This window comes from Argiope bruennichi, chromosome 1 (genome assembly GCF_947563725.1).
Source record: "Argiope bruennichi chromosome 1, qqArgBrue1.1, whole genome shotgun sequence".
NCBI classification, from domain to species: Eukaryota; Metazoa; Arthropoda; class Arachnida; order Araneae; family Araneidae; genus Argiope; species Argiope bruennichi.
Window position 1 is genome coordinate 10,969,779 of NC_079151.1, and position 22,024 is coordinate 10,991,802.

General features: G+C 29.8%; 1 protein-coding gene across 2 annotated transcripts in view; it reads right to left on the reverse strand.

The window, feature by feature from the left end:
- Positions 1-1,192: 1,192 nt before the first annotated feature.
- Positions 1,193-22,024, reverse strand: part of LOC129966720 (acyl-CoA Delta12-desaturase-like) — a 30,614-nt gene continuing 9,782 nt past the window's right edge. The window contains exons 1-5 of one of the 2 annotated variants that reach the window (XM_056081370.1): positions 13,944-14,085; positions 9,202-9,380; positions 7,030-7,160; positions 3,066-3,271; positions 1,196-1,962 (exon numbers count right to left, since the gene is read on the reverse strand). In XM_056081370.1, the coding sequence (XP_055937345.1) occupies positions 1,521-1,962; positions 3,066-3,271; positions 7,030-7,160; positions 9,202-9,379 (957 nt within the window). In that variant the 5' untranslated portion in view covers position 9,380; positions 13,944-14,085 and the 3' untranslated portion in view covers positions 1,196-1,520. Of the gene's footprint in view, positions 1,963-3,065; positions 3,272-7,029; positions 7,161-9,201; positions 9,381-13,943; positions 14,086-22,024 lie in introns of those variants that run through there. The other variant, XM_056081291.1, reaches the window with a different exon arrangement.

The following is a 22,024-nucleotide window of genomic DNA, read 5'->3' on the forward strand; positions in this document are numbered from 1 at the left end:
TTAAAACCTTATTAATTCATTAATAGCACTCACTTATAAATTCGACGGAATAAAATCCAAAAGTTATGAAAAAAAAAAAGTTTTTTTTTCTTCTTTTTTTTTTTTTCTTTTCCTTTTTTTTTTGTTTTGTTTGTTTGTTTGAAGTAAAACATGTATCTACATCTTCTTGCATACAAACGAAGAAAAATCACGTTGGCACGAAGAAGATACCGTCCTGAAAAATTCTTTTATTACTAAAATGAAAACAAATTTTTAACTATCATTGTAAAAATTCGAAAGGCTCTTCAATCAGAGAGAAATATCAAATTGGGAGTTCTATTTTTATATTTAAGTGCTTTGAATTCAGGATTTATAACATATTAATTTTATCTAAGATATTACCAAAATATTAGTTTCAATCTATAAAATTAATTTTTTTTTTGCTTTAAAAGGTTTTGAAAATAGATGTAATGATAATTTGACTGCAAGTACTCTTCAAAAATTGCTACGAAGAAACACAATTTTTGCTCATTACCATAATTTTTTGACATAATATTTAAGTAATTTAAAGACCTGAATTGTTTCCTAACGGTTGTCCATACGTAACGTCCGTTCGTAAACGTCCATAGTTTATTGAACGAATTTAATTTCTTATATATGTATTTTTTCATATAACCATCTCACAAACATGTAATAAAATATCACATATTAATATCATTATAATTTCTACTTATTGTTTTAATCAATAATTACTTAATCAGATATAAAGCTAATATAAATCTATTGTTAATGAAGGAAAAAGAGATAACTCAATTTATCTAAAAGATGAAAATATCATGTTACTGCTAATGGATATTGTATTTTGAAATCTTGCTTAGCTCTGTGAGGAATCTACTTATACAAAGTGTTGAAAATATTTTCTTCACTAAATTTGAAAGGAATAAAACGAAAGTTGAGATTTATAAAGGCTGCATCTAAAAATTTCGTTTGTGATTTTCACGACTTAAAAAGAAAAATATTTTATTTTTAGTGCAAAATTTCACATATAATATTTCACTTGCATTTCTTGATCTGTTTTTTAGTTTCTTGTTCGTTATTTTTTTATTAGCATTTTATGCTTATTTATGTGAAAAAATAGAAAATAGAAGTCCTTTAGAACAATTGGTATTTACTCAGAAATGGAATGAAAGCATTATTAGTCTCCAAGTTTGGAGGATTCAACATTTTATTCAAGTTAACAAATGTGGAAAATATTTTTACAAAATATTTGTGAACGAAGACCTAAAAGTTACAGAACTGAGGAAGATATCTATGATTTAAGATACCAAAAGCGGCGCAAGTCTTCTTTTATCATCACAATTGCATTGATTTATAATCCAAACATCATTATCTCAATAGTTTTCAAAATATAATAAATTTTATGAAATGAAATTTAATTCAAGATGAAGTTTGCACAACACTTGCATTCTCACAGAATATTAAAGAAAATTCAGCATTGTGCACTAGTTGAATTGATTCCACCATCCATTGAATGCAACTTCCTACTCAGAGCTGTGGTTCAACCTCGAGCCATCTCCAGATTTCAGTTTTCTGTTTCTAATCGAATCTGGATGAGCTGTCTTCAGATCATATGCCAGTCCGAGTAGTGCCATCCCATCGATGAAGACTTTAGTCAGGTTAAAGGCGTAACCCAGTTCACTAGTAGAATAATCCCAGGGGAAGACATGGTGGTAGTTGTGCCAGCCTTCACCAATCGCGAAGAAGGATACTACACGATTTTCTCTGGCTTCTATGTACTTGTCGAAAGGCTGGTCGCCATATTTATGCGCAGCGCTGTTCACCAACCACGTGCTGTTCAAGCCAAGGCAGTATCTTGCCATGACTGCGACGAAAAAGGAATTCCATACCGTTTCCCCCCAACACCACACGGGTATCATAGTTGGCAGGTAGAAAGAAAAGAAAAGGACCAAAGGAATGTAAAACCTGCAAAAACAGATTTTGCTTTATTAAGTAAAGCATCAAGAATACATTTTACTAAACATAATTTTACTGATTTTTATACTGGTAAAGAAATTGTATGAAAAATCAAAATTCTCTAAAAATTGGTTTATTTTGCTTGAATATTAAGATCGGTAACAAAATTTTCAAAGTACTGAGCTATTCTTCATAAGCCTATTTAATACACTAGGCCACCGAGGCTGGAACTTGAATTTAAACAAGTTATTTTTACTTTCACTATCAGTAACCTTTTCAGAGTCATTCCTGATTAGAAATAAAATTTGTCAAAGTTGCAATCAATATCTGTGATGCTTTCTTTATAACATTTAAGAATCCTAAATAAAGAAAAATTATATAAATACAAATAAATAGGCCATTTAAGCATTATATTGGTTCTATATAAAAAGCAATGTGCATTTCTCACTCCTAATCAAGTACACAACTATGTTTAAAAAGGAACATAAAATTTATTTCTAAAACGGCTTAAACCAGCCTCTTCAATAGATGACAACAGATGAAATATGATTTTTGCATTATAATTTATTTTAATCATTTACAATTGATAAAAACGCATGAGTGGCTAAATGTGACATCGGTTCAAAATTCTAAAAAGAAGCCTTCAACTGTTTGCCAAAAATCGGTCGAAAAATATCATTAAAAATTGATCTAGGTGTATAACTTAAAGAGAGGATGATGTTTTCCCATCTGAAAAGAGGAACTTTTTGAGCTTTTGAACACTGAATAAATAAAAATTTAATTTTAAGATAATTTTTAAAGACATGCATTCAAAGGAGTAGAATAATTTTTATTGTAATTATTGTTCGTTTTCAGTCTCTTACTTATAAATCATCATAATAAATAATATGCAATTTTAGTATAATTTTTTAAAGAATTCTCTACTATATGGACATAAAATGGAACTAAATCAATCGATTCAATGACAACTAAAAGCCGAATTCTTAAAACCGTATATTGCTGGCAAGAATTCAGAAATTGCGAGATTTCTAAACTCCAGGAAGTAAAAAAAATCGGTTACCAATTTTTTTTTATGAATATAAAGCAAATCAAATGAAATTGTTTCAAAATACCTTTTCTGAAATCGAACAATAGGATCAGCCCACAGATCGTCCAGTTTAACGATTTTTCCTTTCGTCTTGACATCCGGATGTTTCTTGCACATCAACCATCCCATGTGAGCGAAGAAGAAACCTCTCTTGATATTGTGTGGGTCTCCGTCGGTTTCGCTGAATTTGTGGTGGACCCGGTGATCTCGGCACCACTCGTAGATGTCATTCTAAAACATAAGATTAAGTAAATCTCATCTAGCTGGTCAGTATGAAAAACTGTTGCACATGAAAACGATTTTGGTGCTCTTTCATTTATTATTTTGAATACTATAAACAACCTTTCACTTCATTGAGTACGAGCTGTCTTTATAGGCGATGCAACATTTTATGCTTCCAATAATCAGTGATAGTTTTTAAAAGAATCTGCCATCGTGCCAGTAGAATCAGTTTCAGATTTTATTCTAACATTGGCTTTCCTCGTGAACATCAATGATTTACCATATTAATAGTAAAAACAGATGGAGTTGTTTCTTCAAAACTTTCTCGCATAATCTCTAATAAAGGTGCTATGCGCAGTAACACAGAACGCTTTGTATAATAATCGCGTAAAGTATATTATCAGTGTTAGTTACCTTGGCGAGTGTTTTGGTGATTAATCACAAGGCTTTCTGTTAATAGTATCCGAAAAGCGAATTTGCATTTTAGGCACGTTTTTATCATTCTATTGAAATTAAAATTGGACACAGAGCACAATTTTAGACGGGAAAAAAATCACATACCAAATTTGATGTATTTAAGTCATTGCGTTTTTGAGTTATGGTGTTCACATGCTTATAAAAGTACAGATCGACAAAAAGTCACCTAATTGGATTTGGCACAAAATTTGCTAAGTGTTTACACTATGAATGTTTAATCTTTGTATAGAATTTTATCCATCTAGCTCTTTGCAGTTATTGTGTTAGCTTGTATTCGAACAGCCGGACAAACAGATTTCCTCTGAACTGATTTTATTCAAAAAGGATAGATATCTATAAATTGCGAGCAAAACTCGTATACAAATTTCATCTGTCTAGCTCAAAACATTTTTGAGTTGTATACTTTGTAGACAAGAAAGTGAAAAGAATCTAGTGCCAGGGTGGGATGGTTTCGTTTCTTTCATCCTATTTGAAGTACTTATACGATATCCGTTTCATTTTAATGACCATAAATTATTATAAAAAGTAATATATTATATTTGATCATAAATAATTAACCTTCATTTGTCCGTATTTTTTAAATGATATTGTATTTTAATAAGAAAACCTCCTTGTATGGGTTGGTTGCCAATTTAATTTTTTTTTTCCAATTTCGGCTGACACTTGTGTTAGCATTGTTAAAAATTAATATTTTTTGTGTCTATGTTGTCTACGAATGTTAAACTCCTTATGAAGAAGGAGGTTAAAAATATAGACATCCATCAAAATATCTAAGTTGAAAGTTTTGACGATTATAATATTTTTTTAGTGCATATGTATCTGAAGCTGATGCAGTTAGCGGTATTAATGTAGTCACTTAACGTTAAACTTAACTTAAAAAAAAAAAAAGATATCTAGCGTTTTCAAAAGAAAGCTAAGTAAATTCTTCCTTATCGAATTTTGCAGTAGCTACAATTTAGTTTTAATTAAATTAGAGTCCCGTTCTTTAAAGTAACACTAGGCCTATCTTGGGACGGACCTCGTCATTTTGAACCACGATCAGATGATGAGGGTGCCATCCTCTCTCTAACTTCCACACCCCGACGAATGTAACGTGCGCCAGACTGGTCTACACGACGGTTCTTCGGTGAAATCGGGTCTCAAGCTTGAGACCCTCCAGTTCCGACGCCGGGACCTGTACCACCAGTTCACCGCTTCCCGCAATAACTAAATTGTGAATTATTCTAATGATATTTCGTATACATAAAGAATTCCCAATTTCCCTTCCAAAAGAACTCAGTACTGCCTTCCAAAGCAACGATTCTTCTTTTACTTTCGTAATTTTATCCTTTTTACTTTCTCAGATACAGCAAGCTTCCATTTTTAGTTTCTCATGTTCAAAGTAAATAAATGAAAATAGTCAACACATCCACCTTTAGAGATTTTGACTTTTATGCACGTTTTAGACATTTCAGAATTCTAAAAACACAATTTCTTAATTATCTCTGTCTTATTTGGAGCACAATAACTCAAAAACACTTTGAGCTGGACGGATGAAATTTTACATAGAGTCTTGACGCTGAATTTGCAGGTGTCCATCAAATTTTGAGCAAAATCTATTGAGAGAAAGCTTGCTTGATCGGCTATTCAGGCAGCATGCTAACTAGGAAACAAAAAGAGATAGATGAATATAATTTGGTACACATATCTACCATTCAAAGTGTAGATATCTGTCAAATCTTGAACAACATCTATTCAAGGTGTTGACCCTTTGCCAGACTGTACTTTCACAAACACTTAAGTGGTAATTCAGAAATGTAACAATTGAGGTAAATAAATTTTGGTTTATCCACATCATGATTAAAAAAAGGTGTTCTGATGAATTTTAAAGTAAAAAACAAAAGTGAAAATAAATTTTTAAAAAATTATACAGGATAGATAGATTATACCCTTAATGAACCTTACGTGTTTTTCATTTTTTTCAATATTGCTTTAACTATCAGAATATCAGTTTGTAATAAAAGTAATCTTATTAACTTAAGCAATCATAAAAAGTTACACTGATTAAACTGTGTACTTCACTGCACGATGTGTATTTGAAGGAGTGTTTAGAAAAAATGTGTTCTCAATTCGCAAAATAGTTCGTGTTTAAATTACTTTCGAATACATCTTTCCATTTATAATTACAAAAATCAGTTGTTTAGAATAATACTGATTGTAGTTATTTTCTGGATCCACTACCCATCCAATTTAGCCTAGAATCTTTCTAAGTAAAGAAAAAAAAATCTCTCTGAAAAATCGGAAGGTTTCTTTCTCACCAATTCCATTCCATAATGTTTGTATCTAGGATATTAGAAAAAAATGAAAATTTTTCCAATAAGACATCAGTTGTTTGGATTTATAAAACAGAATAATTTTGAGTCTTAAAATTGCTTTTATGCTCCTAACTTCTGAGAGACTTCAATGAATGAAGAATTGCTAGTACAATAATTGTTCTAACATAATAAGACTAAAATTATAATAATTTGAATTATCTTTGCATCTTCAATAACACGGATTCATAAGGAAATGAGAATTTCAATCCCTCACCGTCCCCAATCCATTTAAGTTAGACGGCTGTTTTACTAATTCGGCCGAGGTATGCACTCTTCCAAGTGTTCCTCGCCAAGTCCAAATCCAGTTCAAAATGAATCACGGTGTCGTGTTCACACAACATGGACGGAATGTTTACAATAGTTTCTTTGAAATGATGAGAATCGGATTCTACAGAGATCATAACCGCAGAAACTGTGTAGAAATTTTCCAGAAATTATTTTACGAGAATTATTGTTCTTAACCATTTAAGGACCTTCGACGCTTATAAACCACAATCCAAATATCCATTTTGAAGCATTCAATGTGTCATTTTTATCTTATAAAAGTGGAATCTTATTCGCTTTATTATGATTTTTTTCTTGCAAAATTTACTATGCAGGCATTTGTATTGCGTTCAACGTGTGCATGCGTCATCGCTTGATTTAAAAAAAGGAGATTTAAGGGAACTTAAAAAATTTTGCAATCAACTGGTTGAAATAATCTAATAAGTGTAAATAAGTAGTCGTTACATGTTTTCGAGTTCCCCTCCATGGAGTTTTTGCAGGAATAGTTTCCTGAGAAACTATTCCTGCAAATTCCTGCAAATATGGAATAAAATGTTTTTTTTTTCCAAAGAAGAAGCTACTACTTAGCTTCTTCTTTGGGAAGCCAATTCATATTATTAAGATACTTTTGAATGGCTATCATGCCGAGATCCGGAAATCAAAGAGCTTCACCTGAGCTGCGATAGTGTTGAAAATGCAGAGAATAACCCTCAGAGGCCATCTAGCTTTGTAGGAGCGATGAGACCACAATCGATGGGCTCCTGCAGTGACTCCCAGGCCCCCTAAAATTCCGAAAATGTACCCTGAAACAAAGTGAATAAAACTATTTTTAAAAACGCACTTACTTCTATTAAAGTATTAAAGAGATAAATTATTTATATTTTTACAATTTTCAACATTTTATATCTTTTTACTTAACCTGACGTATTTCGTGTTTATATAGATGGAATTTGTTATCGAATTTCGACTTATTTCCTGATGTGTCAATTTTAAAATTTTGCACAATTATGTGCTCTCGTTGACAATGACGTTTATTTTTAGAAAATAATGTAGCAGTAAAGTATTAATTAAGATTATTTTTTTTCTGTGCTAGTGGCATCACTTGATGAAGAATTTGAAAGAAAAATTTAGTTTCAAATTGTCATAATATTTATAACAATGAATTTCAAATTAAAAAATATCTTTTGATCCGTTAGAAAGAATCAGTTTTGAAAAACCGATTTTCATTATTAGAAATATCATGAAATCTGGGAATCAATTTTTCACAACTTATTTATTAGGCTTGTATAGAATCAAACAAAATAGAGAAAAAAAGGACGCAATCAAAACAATTGATCAATCATTTGTATATTTAATTATCATAAAAATGAATTTAGATATTTAAAATAACAAAGAAGACGAATAAACCAATCAAACAGCCTCAGCCACTGGACTCATTTCATCAGTGTCTGTACAGTGTGAAACTCTAGGCCCTTAGATATTTCATGAAGGGTTCATTCTTTCCATAGATCCTAATTTTTGTGGAAATTAAAAAAAAATTGTTCATTCTCGGCGGGAGAATTGAACCCGATTGAAATAAAATTTGATACAGAATAGCAATTGCACTCAGAAAAATCACATATTAAATTCTATATATTAAGTAATTGCATTTTTGAATGATCGCGTTTGCATACATGCTTTTGAAAGTGCAGGTCGATAGACAATCAACTCAGTGTTTATCTTGGCTCAAATTTGAAAGGTGTTTATACTATAAATTCTATACTATTATCTATCTAACTTATTTTGTAGTTATTTTGTTATATTAGAATAGCCGGACGGTCAGACTTCCTCTAAACGGATTTTACTCAAAATTTTGACAGAAATCTTCAAATTTGTTGTAAAGAACATACAACACATTCCTTCCGTTGGCTCCAACTGTTTTTTAGTTATCTTTGCAATATACCAATAGACAGACATAGGGAGACAGACATAATGCTAAAAAAAATGCTTTTCGAACTCAGGGCGATCTAAAATTTGGTGATTCACCAAAATCTCGAATCATAATTTTTTGACGACTACAATATGTTTATTTTTGACGATTACAACGGATACTGGCCAAGCTCTACTTTTTCTATAGATAAAAACTTCAACAGAAATGGCAAAATCGGTAGACGGAATATTTTATTTAGTGGCTGTGATTGGCAAACTCTGCGAAGGATTTTTCTCTTGGAGAATATATAGTAAAGAAATTGGTGAAATTCATTCAGTATTCATATCTGGGAAGATTGCTCTTCGATTCTTCGATTTTTCGGAAATATTATATGAGAGTTTAATCGCCAAAGGCGGTTATTTAAGTTCTTATATTATTAAAATAATTCGTTCTCTCATTTATTCATCATTTAGTCTCTTTTAGTCCTATTTTTTCCATTGATAAAATTAAAATAACATTATTTCATTTGGATGTTAATGTTTCATTTTTGATTTCGTTTTATTTTTTCGAAATATACATATACAAAGATACACTATAAAACATATATGGCTTGCAATAAACCTAAAATTCATCAAATTCTTTTTAAGGTCTGTCTTTAATTCCGAATTCATTAATTTTCAGGTTCATATCTGATTTGAAATTTTTTTTTTGTTTCTGAAATATTTTGGAAATTTGTATGGATTGTTTATTATTTTAAGTTTGAAATATTCTTCTTCTGAAAGCTTAAAGAGTAAGAACATACGAAATTATTAATTGACATGAAACATAATCGATACTCCTAGCGAACTATCTGGTCTTCAAAGGCGGCTTACAGAACGCTTCATACCTTAATTAAAAAATCATCACTATAAATGTTTCCAATAAATAAAATTTACCAAACAAAGCAGTTTTCACATTGGCTGATGTAAAAATTAAATATAAACCATACAGCATGGATAAATGTAGGTATACAAAAAGAAGCACATTTCGCCAAACTATTTTTGTTTTGTATTCCAGTTTCTCTGATCCATTATATTGAACAGGTTCTTCCACAATTTTGGAGTTTGGCGCCATTCTGAAATATAAAGTGAACATACTGATTTCTTTTTTTATTGAAACATAGATTTAAACCTATCCCATTTCCAAAAACTTTGAACTAAAAAAAATTAAATTGACAGAAATTCTTTAAAAGTATTATTAAAAAATTAAAAGTACAAAAATATGAGTATTCGAAATTGAAATAAATTAAATATAAATCGTTTATCAAAACTCATGCAGTTCTTTAAATTTCTGTTCAAATCTTAAATTAATATTTTATAGTAATATAAAAGTGTAGCTTTAATTTTTTATCAGTGTTACTTAAAATCATTAATGATTTGTGAAAAATAAATTGAAAATTATCAATAAAACAAACTTTAAAACATTCATTAACATGCAAATTCTATAGTGTTTTCACAGGGAAAACATATTTTTACGACATTTAAAAAAAACATCAATATTTTTTTTAAACATACATTTTAAGTGTCTAATTTTTTCTCTGTAAAATTATATATAGATAAAATTTAATTGAATTAATAAAATAAATGTAATAAAAATAATTAAAAAATAAAAGTATTATTCTTTTGATTCTGTCTGCATATAAATATGGAAGCTTCAGTTGACAGCAGAGCTTATATAGATGAATTAATATCTGATTAGACATTTTTAAATAATATTTAGGATCATGTTCACAAGTCCAAATCTGTTCAAAATTTTTTTGAATCATTCTAAATATTTGGAAAAACTTTCAAATTCATTTTTACAACAGAAATACCAGAAAACACGAAAGGAATTTAGTTTTAAATTTTAATATCATATTATATATCTGGAATACAAATACCATATACGTAGTTTAGACTGGTTAGAAATCTGTGCTTACATCTTACTCACTGTCTTTTACTCATTATAAAAATCATATAACTAATTTACTGATAAAAGCATTTTAAATCATTTACATTATAAATGAACATTAAATGGAAGTATGTCTACAATTCTCAGAAAAAACTTTTCTATAAATTAAAAACGGACCATGATATTTACCTCCAAACGAGAATTCCACCAATAACCACAGATCATTTTTTTAAATTTAAAAACTGGTTTGCTTGTATATACAAAATTAAAAGCAAAATATTCATAGAAAGATTATGTTAACATCGTGATGATACGCGTCCACGTAAACGAAGGAAATAGCTCATTAAACTTCAGGTAAGCTTCAACTGAAATCTTTAATTTGTAATTTTAATTTGTTTGTCTCAAAGTTTTGATTATCTCCCTTGTTTTTTACTTAATCAAAAAGTGGAGCTGGCGTCCTGGTACACGGGCAGCGCGTCTTCCCTGTGATCTGGGCGTCCTGGATTCGAGCACGGTTGTTCTTCTGCGTTCTATCCGTCAGGTGTGTGAATGTTCCCTTTGTAAAAAGGGGTTGTGCAAGCGAATTTGACGCATGAAGTAGCTAAGTCGTACTCTTGGATCTAGTATGCGCTACTGAAAAAATAAGAGACGTTCATTCGGCTTAAATCACTGATAGATCTGTCAGCGGGCTTGTAAAGTACCATAAGTAACAATAACAGCAAAAGTGGTCCCAAAATTATTACCTAGATAATTTGATCAGGAAAAAGGAAAAAAGTAATGACGCGTTTTCAATTTCATCATGATTGAGGAAAATTCACTTTTTTCAGCATTTTAATTGCTTTTCATTCCGTTTGATAATTTAAACTATACTGAGAATTTTTATGCATATTTTATAATAATAACTACAGAATATATGCTGAAATTCAATAAGAACATAAGAAATTCACAAAGTGTTTATTTACACAATCTGATTTCCTTATCAAATGATCAAATATATTTGAACGATCAATCAAATTTCCAAACAATTTTTAATTTTTGAAAAATTGATTTGAAATTTATAACTTTCCTTCTATCTACAAAAAGCAGAAAATACATTTATTTCTGTGTTTCCATCTAACACGAATTCCTCGAAACGTGAACAAGAGCGAGTAACATGACATTCGCAGTTGGTATTCTGAGCTCCATTTACGAGTCAATTGGTTTGTTTTGAAACTTTCAAAATTATTTTTTCATGCATTTAATTATATAAAAAATTAAGATAAACTTCGGAGTTTTTTTTTCATTAATATTTTCTCCACTAACTGCATAAATAACTATCGATCTAAAATTAATTATTGTGCGAAATTTTCATTTGAATTTCGCAAACTTTTAGATTGTTTTATCTGTAAATATAGCCAATTATTGTAATGAGAACAGAGAGAGAAAAAGAAAACCAAATTCCAGTAACACATGAATAAAATGATACTTTGAGTCATGGCATGAAAATATTTCTGTTCTCGCCATAATACCAATTTGGATATCGAATGCAAAAGATCAGTAGATTTGTATCAGGTGGTTCAATGAGCGGAGGCAAAAAGACAAGTGTCAGGCAGGGCGAATAAAATCAATTTAAGAAGTTGCAGGGGAAAAAAGATTTGATGTAAGTAGCTAGACTAGAAAATATTTACAATACCGAATAATACAAAGTATAATTTGTTCTCCCAATATACTATTTCTAATGAAATGTTACGAAAAATTACCTGCACTCATTTAATTCCACATGTATCTCGGTGAGATCTAAACACGTTGTAAACCTTAATTCCAGTTAGATCATCAAACACCATTTTTTTTCAATAAATGGCGCGAACACGCGATCACATTTTCGTACAATACATCATAAGAAAAAGAGAACGGAAACTATGCCCATCAGATCGTATTGAAAAAATAGGGCAATAGAATGCAACATTGATAAATATCCGCTTGTTCAGCTGTTTAAAGGAGGATTGGATTATAATAAAACCAAAAAAAAAAAAAAAAAAAAAATTGATTTTGGTTTGATTGAGCAACAGTTTGCACAATAGTAAGTAACATATACAAAATTTATTAAGACTCGAGTGTAATTTTCTTATATAATTTACATTTTTATATTTTTGACAGTAATTTTTAGCTTTTATGGATCACTCTCGCTTTTTTCCTATTCATTTTGATATATTCCCATAATTAACTTTAATCTTTACTCATTAACTAACATCTATGCTGTTTTACTGTGCTAATAGGAGCATGGTTTGATTGAAACAATATACTACAATAAACAAATAATTATACTTGTGTGTTGTTATGTTATGTATATATTTTTGTTATTTCGATTATCAAATGCTTAGATGGAAAAATAACGAAGCTTACACACTTTTTTTGTACACTTTCATGATCTTGTTCAATATTTTCAGAAAAATATTCTACATATGCTAACATTTTAAGCAAGAAAATTCCATTATTCTATGACCTAACTGATCATATTATGAAATTTTAAATATTAAAGTATTATAAAACATTTTAGCGATATCAACGACTACTTCGAAGAATATGATCCAATTAATAGACTCCGCTTCCTCGAACTAGCTGTTGATTGATCTAAACATAGAACTTTTAATTTTAAATCAAATTTAAAAGTTATTAGCTTATTAGATTTGATTAGACAATAATAGATTTTTTTATGTTAGTGAGCCAAAAATATTTACTGGGATTGAAGAATTGTATAAAATTTTAGAATTCACAATTTTTTCCTTTTTTTCCCTTTGCGCTGTTTAAAGGTTTACGTGGACCTTTAGATTTTCAGATTTAGATTTGGATCAGAAATCCGCATAATAAAAATAAGATTTGTGATACCAAACAGCGATTAAAATTTCTCCTTTCCGCGCTTGACATTTGTTCCTCTCTATATTTCAGCACTCGATATGGATAAGAAATATCTAAAAGCTTTCATCCAATCAGTTATGTCTTTCAACAACGCTCATCTAAATGCACCAATTAATTTTATAATTTGTAATGAAAACAGAAATTAGGCGTTAAAATTTTAAGAAAATAGCGTTAGAAATTTTTTTACTTTTAATCAGAAAATAAAGGCTAAAAATCCAGAAGAATCTGACACGTAACATTTTCAGCTACTTTCTATAAAAATCAAAAGAAATATTTACTGTAATAGCAGGAAAACAAAACAGTAACGAAAATTTGGAGTACCACCAATTTGAATAGAATACAGAAATAAAGAAATTTGCAGTAAATATATAAAAGAAAAGCGTCCTGCACTCATGTTACTAAGAAAAAACAAAATACTTAAAGCAAAGTTTTATATGAAAAAATAACAGCATTTTTAAATTATGATTTCAGTAAAAATAACAATTATTTTTCCGAAACAAAGTTTAATAATGTTTCAGAATTCTTTTCATGAACTTTTTGGAACATAAACTTGAGCACAGTAGTTGCCGTCATCAAATCAATTAGTTAATGTTTTTTTTATATATATAAAGTGAACCTTTGTATCGATATTTAATTCATTTTCCACATTTTTCTCTTGTATACCATGTCATCGAACGTTGAAAATGAAAATACTAAAATTTTACCCTCAAATTCAAGTTGAATTTCATTTATTTTTCTTTCATCTGCCTATTTTTCTTTTGGTTAGACTGCTTTTTTAAAATACATTTCTTAACTATTAATTATTAAAGCTTTTTTCAAATGTTCAGCTGCCACTAATTTTTTTAAAACTTACCTTTCTAATCCGCAGCAAAGTGAAACTGAGCATCAAACATTGGATCTCCAGGTCCTTGCTTTTCTGCTTTGGCCGAGATTAGTTTGCTGAGTTGGTGCTTTCAGATTTCGATTTTGCTCGGAAGGAAACTCTACACGTGGCTCAAAAAATATTTCTTTATAAAAAAATACCTCTCTCAAACAGTTGAGTTTATCTTTACAAAATAGATGACTCATTGTCTTTAAAAATGTTTATATTAAATGATTACGTAAAGTAATTTCAAACTTCAAAAGGCATGCGTCATTACAGCATTCGAGTATCAGTTTCTCTTCCTGTATTCGAAAAAGCAAAGTATTTTTCCTTTATATAATTTTAATTATTCGTTTTATTAAAATTTTATTATACTATTTATTTTGTTTAAATTTTATGTGCACAAATGGTGAATGGTGACACTTTTATTTTCTGGATTTATTTAGACTGCATTTCGTAAATGGATTGCAGATGTTTGATTCCGGATAAAAGCACTTACAGCAGTTACTTGTTATTCAGCTGTTTAGTATAAATTTCTTCAATATCTGTTTCATAATGAGCTTATTAATATGAAATGTTACAATTTAAATTAAGTTTATGCTTGAACAAGTAAAAAATAAGTTTAATTAATTTTCATAATGCTCAGGAAGTCATTCTACTTGATAATTTTTAACATTGCAAAGAAAGAGTCCAAATTACGAGTTTTTAAAAAATCGTGTCTTTTCTTTTTTGTAACTAAGTAACTTTAGTTGAAATTATAATTCATCTTATAATTGCCAGTTTGCCAAAATGAAACAATTTCGAGAGTTAAATCGAAGTTGGTTGGTATCGAAATGAATGCCATCAATTTGATGGTTGACTATGTAACACATGATTCAAATTTGCTCAAAAATGTTTTATAAATAATTAGTATTTGCAATTGTTCAGTTGCAAATGCAGCCAAGTTATCATTACCTTAGCCAAGTTATCATGAAGTTTTACCGAAATGAAAGTATTTTGGGAAACATTTATATAAAAAAATATGCGAAAGAGATGCGAGGGCTGTTTCTGTATTTGCCCTTTTGAACCACTTTTGGAAAGATATGCCCCCAGTGTAGTCCCCCTTGAAAGCAAAATGAAGTCATCAAAGCCTTTAGAAACTAATTACAAAAATTCCTTACAGCAAGTCGAAAATAAGTCGATTTTTGTCTATGTTTGCATTTATCTATTTTTGCATTTATCGCTTTTTGTCTATTTTTTGCATTGTGGCAGAAAGGTAACTGGCCTTTCTGCCACATACTTCGGATTTTGCATCGAATCGATTCTTGAATATTAAAGCTGAGACTCTACCTCGAATCCATCGAAAATCGGGTGAACTAAGTTTAATAAATCTAAAGTAATTGGGTTACTTTCATCAATGAATAGGATACTCCTCTGGGATGGCAGATTCCAAAAAACGTTTTGAGCAAAAATGGTTCATTTTAATGTGGAAATTATTCACTTAATATTTCCATCTTAAATAATTAATTTAAGACGGAAAGATTAAGAAAAGAAAGATTTTCATAATTATAACCTCTCATTATTTTCAACCCTTTTGAAACTAGATGATTCACTTTGTCCGAGATTTTCTTCCTTTCTCAAACTGTTATATATTAAAAATTCTTCTTACATTTACTTATAAACAAACAAATTTTTACGTCTTTATTCGCAAAATTTGTTTATAGCAAAATTTGCTTTTCATGCTACAAAATTTACTCAGAAATTTTTTTACTTCTAAATTGAAAAGGGCTTATCAATGAGGTTTAATGAGGTAAATAATATTTTTTTAAAGAAATTAAATGAATGTTAATAAATTCAATGAGATAAATATAAAAATGCGATTTCATTCGTTACAGAAAGACCATTATTTGCAGATATTTACCTAGCAATACAGTATGCAATCGTCATGACTTAAAAGAAATTTACCAATCAAGCTTTTGATTCGATGGGAGTCCCTTTTTCATTTTTCACATTTTTCTGTTATGAAAGTTCCATGATAGTAAAATGGTAAACAACATAGTTAAAATGGATCGTAAACCACTGTACTCTGTCATCCAGGTTCCTTATTTGTACTGATTCTCTCTCATCCTTATTTTTGCTTAGTAATGTTTCTTCCTGCAACAGAATTGTAGTGAATTTTCAGATCACTTTTTACGAGCTTAAAGCAAGAGGAATTAGCGTCTGTTTTTCTCATGTCCGAGGTCATTCTGGCATTTTAGGGAATGAAAGAGCCGATTGGCTTGCAAAGCAAGCTACAAAACTAAACATCATTGATCCTATGAGCATTCCAAAATCTCACATTCGTAATGAGAATCACAAAAAGACCATTCTCTTATGGAACGAGCTGTACCAAAATTCGTTAACTGCCTCTTTAACCAAATTATTTTTCCCCACAATTTCTCAAAGGTTGAATAACAAGCATTTTTTCAGTGATTTTCACTTAACAAAATTTCTTACTAGACACGGTCATTTCAATTACTATCTCAAGAAATTTGGATTATCGAACACTGATCTGTGCTCTTGCAGCGTGGGTGGAGTTCAAAATGTCGAACACTTGCTTTTTGATTGCTCCAAAGTTACTGAAGGGAGAAGAGATTTTATTGTGGATCTAGATTCCTGTAATATTAAGTTTCCACCTCCACTTCATGTTTTGGTCGACCACATAATGGCTTTTTTCTAATTCTGTAAATTTATTGTCTTTGTTGCTTCAATTTTTAATTAGTTTTGTTGTTTATTTTTCCTGTTGTTTTTATCCTTATTTTTATATGTACATATTTTTTTTCTATGTATGTAGTTGTTTCTACTTACCTCTGTAAGCCTTGTGCTGTACTTTGTGGTGCACAAGGATTGACTTATTATTAATAAAAAATAAAAATAAAAAACATAGTTAAAATGAAAAAATAAGACAAAACAAATGACTAAGCGAAACTGCTATGGGATGAATTCTGCACACAAAACTATTGACGGCTTCCTCTTAAAACTGTTTTTTTTCTCCATTGGCTGTTTTGGATTTCGGTTTTGATTTCATCTTGTTTCCACGGAAGCGTAGTTGTTTCGTTTTCTGGAACACCCAAGATGCTGTTTATTCCCGAATTTGGAAACCTACAACGCTCTTGCGGATTTGTCAAAAGGCGTTTATTTCATCAAAAAAAAAAAAAAAAAAAAAAAGAGGGAAGACGACGAAAGGATGAGGTGTTTTTATTTAGCGATAGAGTGAATTAAGATTCTTCACGAAATTTGGAGGCGCACTCATTGTTCATCTTTCTGCGCCCCACTCTTAATCGAAGTATAATCGGCGATAAGTGCTAGCCTTGGAATCTTGAAGTGGACAGTACATCGAATATTTTTACTTTCTCGTATAATTAGTATTAAGAAAATATTGCAATTGTATAAAAAAAAATCAAACTTGAGATTTTGACGATTGAAACCTCCTTGCTTTCGAAAAAACATCTTTGAAAATATCTGCTGTCCCTTTGTCTATCTTTCTGTTATAAAGAGGATTCAAAAACGCTTTAAGAAAGACGGAAGAAATTTGGTACAAGGTCTTTACACCAAATTCGTTGATTTCTATTATATTTTACACAAAATTCGTTAAGAGGAAGTCTGAGTGTTCGAATACATGTTGATACGATAACTACGAAACAAAGAGTGCTAGATGTATAAAATTTACTATACAGTTTTAATATCTACATAATCGACAACTGCCACACTTTGAGCCAAATCCAACAAGTGGTTGAATGTACTTTCAGAAGTTTGTAACCGTGATAATTAAAAAAAATATGCCTTATATATATTAGATAGATATATTAAATTTGGTATGGGATTTTGTGACTGCAACTGTAGTTATGTGTCAAATTTTGATTTCAATGGATTGGGAAACACTGCTTCTAAAACAAAAAATGACTTCATATGAGAGAAATTTTTGGACAATCACTCCAGCTGCCTTAAAGCAAATGTGAGATAATTGCAATTAGCAATTTCCAATTTAAAGGCTATTTTTTTCTTTAACCCTTTCTAGGGTCGTGGGAAGTAAGCTTCCCACCAAATTTATCAATCTTTGTATGAAATTATGTAGGTTGGCATAAGTTCTGACAAATTTTTTTAGTAAGTCAGAAACTTAGATGATTCAGTTCTTTATCTCAGACAAAATGATGTATCTTGATTTGTTACTTAATTATTAATTAATCAAATTAATTAATGAATCAAATTAATTTTATCTAAAAGCTAAATTAATCCCTTTGCTTATTCTAATTTCAATTCTAAAAATATTTTAACATAATATGACTAGAAAAAAATGCCCCTTTTAAGGGTTAAATTTATTTCAAATGAGATATATACATATTTTGTATACACTGCTTATTTGTGCGCATACGAGCGGGCACTGCCTAAAAGGGTTCACATACGTCGAAAGAAATAATAGATATCTGTCGAAAGTGCATATTTCGATTTTTTTTTGTGAAAAAGTATGAAAAAATAAGAAAGAGAAAAGTATTCTTAAAGTTCCTATCAATCGAATATGACTTTTTCCTGGCGCCGTGACTCAAAGTTCATAGAATTATGTAGGAATGGAATAAAGTTTCTACTTTTCAAATAACTGTTCCTCTCCAAAATATATATATAAAAAATCTGAAGATTTAAATTTACAGTAAAATTATGTACCATGGAATAACATCTGATTTCGGAAATTTTTTCAGGTTGTTACCACAATTTTTTGAATTTTATGTAATATTGAATGGACAGTGTTAGATAATTTAAAGATTTAAAGTATAAAAATACCTGTTTAATTCTATTATCTGAAAACAATTATTATTATTATTACTACTTTTAATTTTTAGCACGTTTTTAAATATTGCTCATATATTAATTTCCATCTTTTGTTATCAACAGCCTTTAAAATTATTAAAAAGAAGAAATTTGTTCCCTTTTTTTTATATTTATTTATCATTTATGAAACGTCATTTCAGTTTTATGTTTATTTTTATGCAAATTGAATCGTAACTGTGAATGTCAAACAATCTTCTCGACAAGATGGAAGACTCAGATTGATTCCTTTTCGCCTAAGTTATTGTTTTCAGATTCATTTCAATTCTGAGACAAAAACAATAAAATATTAACTATTGAAGCAACAGTAGTTAAGGAATTTAGTGCAGTTCAGCAGATATTGCAAAATAAATAATATTAAATTTACAAATATTATAAAAAATAATATACAGTTATAGCTTTGTTACAAAATTTATAGTATTGAAAGCTTACAAGTTTTTAAGCAATTCAAAGATCTGTATCAATTGGTAAGAACCCAAAAGTTCTTACCAACTGATATAACTTATTAACTGGTTCTTTGGTTGGTTTATCCTTGTATTTTAAACATATTTGCAAAAATTGACTATCATTTGCAATGACTCTTTTTCAATTAATTGCAAGGAATACTGTTTAATGATTGAAACTTACTTTAGAAATGATTGAACTTATTTTAGAAATTCGGACTTAATTTCAGTTTTAATTTTTACGCTAGATGGCAGCACAAAATTAAACAATTTTATTTAAGTACTACGAATATTGCTGATCATAAATTTTCTTGGAAAATAAGAGCATTATAGCCACTATTTAAATTCTTTGCTAAGAAATAAATAAAAACAAGTATACCATTAAAATTTTTGAAAATAGCATTTGAAAACTGAGACTGAACAGAGCCACAAAACCATATCTGGGATATTAATTCTATTCAAAGATAAATGTGCAAACTATTTTAATTCTATTACTTGATTGAAACTAAGTGAATTTTTGAAATTTATGATACAGAAATAATTAATTCATATAAAAAGCCTCGCATATACTCTGATTGATCAAAATATTAAGAAAACTCTATTTGGCGTATTGAAACTCCTTTGGCTTTGATGATTCCTCTAGATACGGACTCTACAAATTATTGAAGCTGTTCAGATGAAGTTTCTGCACATGTTATTAATTACTACTACAGAACAGATAATGATGTATTCGGAATGAACCTATTTTTCCTGGAACAGCGTCACATATAATCTTTTAAAATGGAAATGGAAATGATGGAAACAACCTGATGTTTTTCATCTTCCGTTTGAAGCATGATGGCAAATAAATCAGGATTTTCAGAGCAGATAACTTTTCTCTAATAAATCTTTTACAATGATGGAAGCTCCTGACAAAAATAAGTAATAACTATATTAATAAAGACTAAAATTTTGCTTTAGGTAATCTTGTTACATTGTCTGTGAAATTGTCTATTTATATCAATATCAATTTGTGACTTAAATATTATATATCAAAGTAGGGAATATATTGAGTATGTGAAAGTAATCTTGTTACAGTGGACTATCCCCTGGCAATCCCTTTCTGAACATATCAAAACACCAAGATGAGGAATCGAACGAGTATTAGATTCTTTTACAGTGTTTCTTTGTGATATTAAGTCTGTCCCGTTTACGGAAATCCTCTCTATTCCGTATTTCGAATTTGAGATTTTGACGAATCTCAGACTTCTTTGGGTCGTAAAAAGGCATTTTTGACATTATGTCAGTCTGTCTGTGAACACGACAACTTAAAAACGCTTTGAGCTAGACGGATCAAATTTGATACATATAACCATGGCTGAATTTGCAAATTTCTGTCACATTTTACTCTTAGAACCATTCTAAACTTAACCGAAACAAATATGTTTGTCTCGCTCTCAAGTAGAGACGAGTAATGTGCTAGATTGAGACTACTTTAGCCTTTGTTCTAAGAGCAAGCAGACAATATCATCCCATTCCACTGCCTAAAGCATTTCTGCATCAACTATATTACTATGGTGTCCCGATGAAAAGTATCAAGTTATTTCACAAAGCCATTTAGAGCAAATGATATTTATGGCAGGGATGAGACGATGAGTCATCAGAAATGGCTGTTTGATTATTTGAGCACTAACACAGTTCAAAAGAAACGAAACAGAATGCTCCTTCTCTTTACTTACCATACAATAATTTTAAATTATTACAGCATCATATCGTTTGCCCGCAATTTGCTGCAATGAACGATGGTAAAAGCCGATATAAATTATTTGACATGTTATTTTACGTAACAAAAAAGTGTATTAATATAAAACTGACAATTTGTGCGTCATCCTCTCAGAGTTGTACCAGATTGGTCGCATTATCCGTATTATTCCCTTTTAAGGCAGTTACCAATATCTTCTCCAATCCCCAAATTTACATCTTCCTCAATCGAGCAGAATCTCAGAAATGAATATATTTCCTCAAATTTATATGAAAAGAATCCACATTTTCATTGATTCCAAATCTCATCCTAATCGATGAATCATTCTTATAGAGTCCGAACCATTTTCATTCATCTGCATCGAAAAAAAATGATTTAGCAAGATTGTAGGAGGATGAACTTTTAGTCCCATAAAAATATTTTTAGCTTGCCAAACGAGCAAGTGAATGGGTAATTAATGATAAGGATTTTAACAATAGTATATACAGTGGCTCCCAAAATTGAGTATACACTATACTCTTTCTTCTTTAATTTTATTCTTTTTGATCTTAACATTCCTATTTATGGCTAATATTTATAAGAACGACAAAATATACATTAATAAAAATATTAGGCTAAAAAACAAAACGGAGGAATCAATAATATTTTTATTACAGTAATTTTTATGTCAAAGTTACAAATTCCAAAGTCACAAAATTGAGTATACACCTTATAAAATATGCGACTTGACTACCATTATTTATTTTCAAATGAATAAGCAAAATAGTTTTGTTACTTTAATTGACAGTCATTGATTTCCAAGCGAAAACAAACATTTTGGTTATCATAATGAGCTCCAGAAATTAAACAAATGTTGAAATTCGGAAACTTGTTATTCGATTGTCTGAAGATGGTACATATCTATGAGAAATTGCAAGGGAAATTCAACGCAGTCACGGATGCGTTCAAAAAATTATCCAGAAGTATAAAATGTATGGACAAATTGCTAATAAACTTGGAAGAGGAAGAAAAGAAATCCGCAGTGCCACGACCAAGAGAAGAGTTATTCG